This window comes from Mytilus edulis, chromosome 12 (genome assembly GCF_963676685.1).
Source record: "Mytilus edulis chromosome 12, xbMytEdul2.2, whole genome shotgun sequence".
NCBI classification, from domain to species: Eukaryota; Metazoa; Mollusca; class Bivalvia; order Mytilida; family Mytilidae; genus Mytilus; species Mytilus edulis.
In genome coordinates this window covers 1875447-1883656 of record NC_092355.1, presented here as the reverse complement: position 1 = coordinate 1883656, position 8210 = coordinate 1875447, and the positions used below count along the sequence as shown (strand labels likewise).

Sequence of the window (8210 nt, the reverse complement as noted above, 5' to 3'; positions counted from 1 at the left end):
AGATCAAAGAAACAGACACATCCTTATGTAAAAGTTACTAGATCAAAGCTCGTTTAATAGTTAGCTAAAGCGTTCATATGTCTGATAGTCGCATAGATGATGTGCTGTAAAAATTTACATAAATTACATCCCCTCAATCTGGTTGATACAAAAGAGTAATAGAGAGTATTTATACGTGTTTCTCGTTTCTCGTTTTTTTTTTATAGACTTGACCGTTGGTTTTCCCGTTTGAATGGTTTTACACTAGTAATTTTGGGGCCCTTTATAGCTTTAGTTCGGTATGAGCCAAGGCGCTCCGTGTTGAAGACCGTTCATTGACCTTTAATGGTTTACTTTTATAAATTGTTATTTGGATGGGGAGTTGTCCCATTGACACTCACACAACATCTTCCTTTATCTATTAGATATATAAAAAAACAACAACTATATATTATACCTCCACATAAGAAAAAAGACACAGAATTAATGAAATAACATTAACAATCATCTATAAGAGGACACTAATTTATTTCTATAAAATCATTATTTAATAATGACGTGGAGGGAGTATCCAATATAATTATTTTCCAGCTCCAGGGAGACAATGGCAGTGACCGTCATAACAGTGGGACCTTCCAAATCTACAGTGTTCGCTGCTACGGTCGGCTACGTCAGCGCATGCTGCAAATATTCGAGCTTAAATGACGATGTTGTAGAAGAAATGCGAGATTTGAAATAACAAATATCGTTAGTATGTTGCGCTCAGTATTGTAACTTACATAAATCTTCACAAGTACAATACTTTTGTAGACGAAAAGGGCGTCTGGCGTAAATACAAAATCCTCCTGGTATCTATGATAAGTTTATCACGATGTTTTAGTGACAATATCAAATTTAGATCTTATTTAAAGTCTTGTGGAAATTATCTTTCTGTTTACTGTCCTGGACTGACTATTAGCGGAAATTAATTATCATAAAAAAAAAACCAAAGCAAAAACAGATTCTTTCAATGAAATTTAAAAGAATTTATAAAGTAACGGGACATTATTTTTGAACTAAATAATTAATTAGCAAGACATCTTGTTTCATGTTTTACAATAATATACAATCAGAAAATGTGTTATACGATATCAAAGGGAATATGTTTACTGATATACTAGGAATAACAATGATTTGTAATCATCATAAATTGAACAATGCAGATTAGTATTCAATTAACCCGAATGATATATATATCACATAGAACACTGCTATCAACCAAGGTCTAATACGGCAGACAAACACGCACTTGGATATTTATTATTGCATTTAGCATATGTTCAAATATAGTTAAAAGAGAGGCTAAAAGAGATGACGATAGGTGTTAAGTAGAAATTCAAAATACTTGGTCGAAAATATACTGACAAGGCTATGGCATTAGAAGGACAGGACATTTGACAAACATCAGTATACAAAACACAATATAAAAAGCTTAAGACTGAACAACATGAACCGACCACAAAATCCAGAAGTGATCTTAGGTTCGTCAAAATTTTCAACTAAAGAAATGGCTAAACGAGAAGAAGTTGAACTAGACACTTTGTCAAAATGGGTAAAAACAGTCAGACATCTTATTAAACGTCCAATTCAGGAGTTAAAAACTGTGAATGATCGACCAAAGTCCGTTTTTATAGACAAAGAGGCTGTGAGAAATGTCTATCATCTTTTCATGATAAGTATGTTGTTATTCCAGCGGACAAAGCTTCAAATGATATTGTCTTTGTTTCTATGTACATCATATAACTACGAATTAGAATAAACAAGCATTCAGGTAATCCCACATAGAAAGATATATCATTTGACAAGGATGACATTTTGACGAATAATAAGTTTGTAATGGCTTCAATGAACATTATATTCAACTACAAATCGGACGACTTATCTTGTTTTGTATTGAAATACCTAAGCTTCACAAACTTTCGTACAAACAACGGTACATTGCAGGCTTATCTCCATGTTCCACTAAAGAATTGTCAATTCGATTGACTAAAATTCTGTCCGCAGTGAAAGATAGTTTTCAGAAATACAAATGTAGTGTGCAACTCGTCCGCAGTGAAATATAGTCTTCAGAAATACTGTGCAACTCGTATAGTTGTATTACTCATATGTGGATTCTTAAAAATTCTAAAGAATTTCTGGATAATGTCAAAACTCGGTCTTTTTCTGAAATAAGTTCTTTCAAAGCTTTTGATTTTTCAACCCTGTATGCCACCATTCCCTATGTAAAATTGAAAAATAGCCTAAAAGAAATAATCCAAAATTCCTTTCAACATAAATGTGGTAGCATACGCCGTAATTATTTACTTTGGGATACCATAAGGCATATTCTGTTTTAAAATAGTGAACAAAATCGGAGTTCTTTCAGACACTTGTCAAAGAGATCAAAGAAACAGACAAATCCTTATGTAAAAATTGCTAGATCAAAGCTCGTTTAATAGTAAGCTAAAGCGCTCATATGTATGATAGTCGCATAGATGATGTGCTGTAACAATTTACATAGATTACATCCCCTCAATCTGGTTGATACAAAAGAGTAATAGAGAGTATTTCTCGTTTCTCGTTTTTTTATAGCCTAGACTGTTGGTTTTCCCATTTGAATGGTTTTACACTAGTAATTTTGGGGCCCTTTATAGCTTTTTGTTCGGTGTGAGCCAAGGCAATCCGTGTTGAAGACCGTTCATTGACCTTTAATGGTTTACTTTTATAAATTGTTACATGTTTTTGGATGGGGAGTTGTCCTATTGACACTCACACAACATCTTCCTATATCTATTAGATATATAAAAAAAAGCAACAACTATATATTATACCTCCACATAAGAAAAAAGACACAGAATGAATGAAATAACATTAACAATCATCTATAAGAGGACACTAATTTATTTCTATAAAATCATTATTTAATATTGACGTGGAGGGAGTATCCAATATAATCATTTTCCAGCTCCAGGGAGACAATGGCAGTGACCGTCATAACAATGGGACCTTCCAAATCTACAGTGTTCGCTGCTACAGTCGGCTACGTCAGCGCATGCTGCAAATAAATGTTTATAGTTTTAAAATTTTAATACGATGATACATTTTTGTTATAGGAACAAAAAAGTTTTAGAAAACAACATGAACAATAAAAATAATAAGAAAAAATGATGCAACCATTTATGATTGAATGCTGTTTTCTTGTAAAATGATCGGTTAAATACACAACTTTCTTTTCATTTCACAACTAGTTATGGTACCTGATCGTGATTTCAATAAACTGAATCAGATGTATGTCTTATTTGTTATTTTTGATGTAATCATTATATAATATAACATTTTTACTTGGTATTTATATATGTGCTGTGTTATTCAAATGGAAAAAGCGATATTTATATTTGAAAATTTGTTGTAGTTTTTTTTTTCAAGTTTAAGTATTTTTTTTTTTGTTTTATTATAATTTTTCATAAAAAATCAATAAGTGTTTTTTTTATTATTTACTTTAATTCATATGTGTCTTAAAAAGGAAATCAATTTTGTAAGTAACATTTGAATAGAGGTTTGCAAGTTGCGATAAATCCTTGTAAAGAAATTTGAACCATTTATCAATTATTCTAAATTTTTTCCAGTACTGTAAAAAGACAATTCTTCTCCAAACTAGATTTAAATGACACAAAAATAAATTATTTACTGTGTCCAGTTCTTCCGCTGCATGTACACTGACCCTGGTAACACACTACATGATGTGACGAGTCTGTGCATGTGGTCTGAGTACATCTTCTCGTTGATGTACATGTCTCACAATATACTGCAACTACAATTTAACATCAAAATATAAATTATATTTCGGCATGTTAAAAAATATGGGAAATACACAGCCTATAATTTAGTAAACCAGATGTGCATTTCGTCTACACTACAATATAAATAGAATATCATCCGGCTTATTGAATATCACATCCATATCAGTCTGAGACAACCAATATTATCCCAAGGTCTCGAGGGATTATATTGGTTGAGGGTTGATACAGTGTGTGATATTGAAAAAGCTATATGGTAACCACTTAATAATATAATCCACGTACATATTTATATGCGACATGATGTCATAGTTATTAGGTGTTAAATACAGTTTTTGCAACGGGAACTCAAATCGATGATATGAATTCATACAGAAAGAGAAGTGATACAACCTTTGCATCCTTGACTGATATCGGATTGCTGCCGTTGATTATATCACTTAGTACCGATTATCAGGTTGTCTGCATGTTGATATCGTAAAATATCAGCTGCGAGACATAATATGAAGCTTTTTGTCGAGTAAGCGCAGCGAACGAGATCAAAAAGCCTTCATTTTATGTCGAGCAGCTGATATTTTACAATATTAATATGCCGATAACCTGATAATCGATTTATCGGGCTGTATTTGCGTTTTTTGGGAGTATTGTCTTAGTTTCACCAGCAACAGGAAGTTGACTTGATAAGTTCGGGTCAAACTTATCAACGTCGGTTCAAACATTATGACGTCGCTGATATGTCCAGGTCAAAGTTAGTAAGGCCAGGTCAACGTATTTGACGTCACAAAGCCGTGATATGGAGTTTTATTAAGAGCTGAGCAGATTGATATAGACAGTTGGACGACCGATAATGCAGTTTATATGTATTTACTACCAAGTCTACAATAAAATACTTTATTTCGAAAACCAATACAAATAAAGTTTCAGATAATGAAATGCAAAACAAAACCGAACATAACATAGCTTGTATTTGTTCAATGCCTTTAAATAGCAGTTATCTGTACAACTACAAGGCTAAAACCATTTGTAATGCGAGCTTTATCGAATTATAACCACTGTTTCTGTTTTAAGCCGAGTTCAAATACGGCTGATATTAAGAAGACACTTAAAACAGTTGTTGTCTTTATCCAGCAATACATTTTGTTTATCTGTTTGACACCCCAATACTTCAATTGTTTTTTTTAAAGAAATTTTTAAAGCGTACCGCAATGAGAACTCTTAATTAAACGGAGATGTCAATAGTAATTCCACCTGTCGCTTGAAACAAAAGCAGGTTAACTGTAGACTATAAACGTCTTGTATACGTGGATCGCTTCGTGTTATATGTAAACCTGTATTTGTATAGTTGTATGGTCGATTGCAGGATACAAATGCGACATTGTTTGATAGAGGTAATATTAGTGTAGAATGAGATTCAAAATGAAAACAAATTAAAAACAGAAAACAAAACAAAACAAAACAAAACATGGTAGAATGTTATAGCTATGAGGACTATAATCACTTGCTCTTGAAAAGCAATTTAAACACGAAGATAAAAAAAAAAAAAAAAAACATCAATCATTGTCTATGCCTGGAGATAGAATAGTTATCAAAGGTACCAGAATTATAATTTAGTACGCCAGACGCGCGTTTCGTCTACATAAGACTCATCAGTGACGCTCATATCAAAAGATTTATTAAAACCAAACAAGCACAAAGTTGAAGAGCATTGAGGATCCAAAATTTCAAAAAGTTGTGCCAAATACGGCTAAGGTAATCTATGCCTGGGATAGGAAATCCTTAGTTTTTCGAAAAATTCAAAGTTTTGTAATCAGGATATAGATAAAAAAAACTGTTTAATCCAAAAACACTAAATAAAGTTAGGCGTTGATCGAAAAATAAATAAAGATGCACAAGTAATATGTTGCTTGTCTTAAGTACAAATATGAAACGATCAGCCTGTCTCATCAGAAACTCAAGTACAGCTTTTTCAACAGAAGTATCATCAGTGACATTCAACTAAATAAAGTGAGTTGGAATAAAAAAGAAAAATACAAAAAGTAATACGAATAGACGTTTCATTGATTCGTACTATACGGAGAAACAGTTTCTTTGTACTAATTTTTTTTGGATTTCATTTAAAAAGTAGATTAGGATTGAATGTCAATGTGATAGCATACAAGGTACAAAAGAAAAAAAAAAGAAAAACAATGTCTAGATGGTAATTTTACAGTCTTCAACAATAGGCTACCATCTATAAAGTATACTAAAAACTACCAAGCTCTACATTATCTACCATTCCTGTATCTAGGCAACAGAAGTTTACCAATGCCCCAAACTTAAAAATTAATATACAAATAATAAATAAAGCTAAACACAAAGCATATAAAAATCTCCAATCTCCAACAAAAACAGGATTTGATATGAGCCAACCTCTGATAAGGTTAACAATTTGAGACAGGTACATACACATGTGGTAGATTAAAAGTGGTTCCAAACCGTTTTTAATCACAGTTAATGTAGTAGCAAAAGAAGAAATGAACATAAAAGACAAATTCGCGCATGAAAACTTCTTACTTGAAGGTTACTTAAAAAAGTAAGAAAAAATATTTTATAATAATAAACTATAATATGCCGTATAAAAATAATGCTAGAAGTTAAGGAAAGGAAACACTCAAAGCCAATACTTATAACCTGTAGATAAGAAAAAGTTTAATAGCAAATTAATAAAATCCTATGCATATTGAAATTTCACGATACAAAAATAGATTAACTGATATCTGAACATACCGATAAAGCAGAGAAGAATAGCGACAACCTTCATGTTTGCTATGTTTTCACAAGTGTAAATAGTATCTTCGGAATCTTGTCATTTATAAAATTCGAAAGAGGTACCGATGAAGGGAATTTTATAACATTTGTTTTTCATCTTTTGATATCTTGATTTATTTTAATATAAAAAAAGAATTTTATAACATAAATTTTAACAAAAGAAAGTTATTGGTGAATTGTTGAATGACTTATTTATCTATTCATTATGGCAACCTTTTGGAACCTCAATGTATGGAAATTATGATAATTGTCAGTCACGAATCTACATATTTTGTCACGTGTTTCTAGAAATATGACGTGAATAATGTAGTACATTACAATACTTAAACTACGTTTCACGTTTTGACACGTCTCGAAAGATATATTAAGTCTTTAGAGTTCAAAACGGTTATCTGTTTCATTTATAAAGTTCTCTTTGGACTACTATTTCAATAAGCTAGACGATAAAGACGTTTTCGCTCTTTTTTATATTTAGAACCGTAAATCTCAAACTTTTAATTGCATCTGATCATGCTGATAGAATGAAAAAAACATACCCAGAGAAAATCGAACATGTAGTTGAGTAATATAAATAATTTTCGATGTACTACAGTCAACTTGTGGCGATGATATATAAAAATGATAGAATATTAAGGGAAATGATGTTTCAAATACTCTTGCTTACTACGTTTACAAAACACAATATTCAACTCAAACACGTCCTTACATAAAAAGGTGCACTCGATTTGCTCTTTTCGACTCACATGCTACCCACTTTTTGGATATTTTTCTTTAGTCACATAAGTGAACAGCAGAAACGAAAATTAAGGAACAAATAGATTGATATCTTCTACGTCCATGGTAATTTATTCTAAATCGGAGGTTATGCAATTTTCAGATCCAACTAAGTAGACCTCCATTTCATCGACTTTATATCTTATTGCTCTGCTTAATTATGTAATAAATATATTGAAAAATTGTACAAACGGTGTTTTGATGATAATTACTTTGTAATTTACCCGAAAACTGTCATTTTATTTGTTACGATTAGCATTACAATTTTGTGTTAAAATAGTAAATATTACAGTAAGCATTTTTCGCCTTTTCAACAAAGAGCTTTAATTGTTTTGTCCTATTTTAAAAGAACTACCACCTGTATAAGAAGTCTCTAGCTGCTGTCGTCACCTCATCAGATGTTTTATAATATTATTTAAGTATGTCTATGTGTTTCTGTATATCATTGTATCAACATAATTGTTTTCTCAAAATAAGTATATCATATTTGTCACTTGTCTATTGCTTTGGCAAATATGAAGTAGAACTGGTTTATTCATAATGATAGCTATACATTTTATCATGCTGACTTTAAAGTATTGGTTCGTTTATAGATATCAAAAGATGTGGTACGAGTGCCAATGAGACAACTCTCCACCCAAGTCACAATTTGTAAAAGTAAACCGTTATAAGTCATAGCATGGTCTTGAACTTGTGTATATACGTGTGGAAACTGTCTAGAATAGATCATTATTCTGCTTATCCTTCAATCAAAACTTCTTAAACTGTTTTTTATATATAGTTGAGCGATACAAATGGAAATTTTTAAACATATTTCGACGAAAAAAAACATAT

At 31.4% G+C, this 8210-nt stretch overlaps 1 protein-coding gene across 1 annotated transcript; it reads right to left on the bottom strand.

The window, feature by feature from the left end:
- Positions 1–2880: 2880 nt before the first annotated feature.
- On the bottom strand, positions 2881–6615 carry LOC139499407 (uncharacterized). The gene is made up of 3 exons (XM_071288085.1): positions 6561–6615; positions 3686–3808; positions 2881–3052 (listed from the first exon to the last, which is right to left on the bottom strand). The coding sequence occupies exons 1-3, from the start codon at positions 6592–6594 to the stop codon at positions 2952–2954; spliced, it is 258 nt and encodes an 85-aa protein (XP_071144186.1). The 5' UTR covers positions 6595–6615; the 3' UTR covers positions 2881–2951.
- Positions 6616–8210: the final 1595 nt, after the last annotated feature.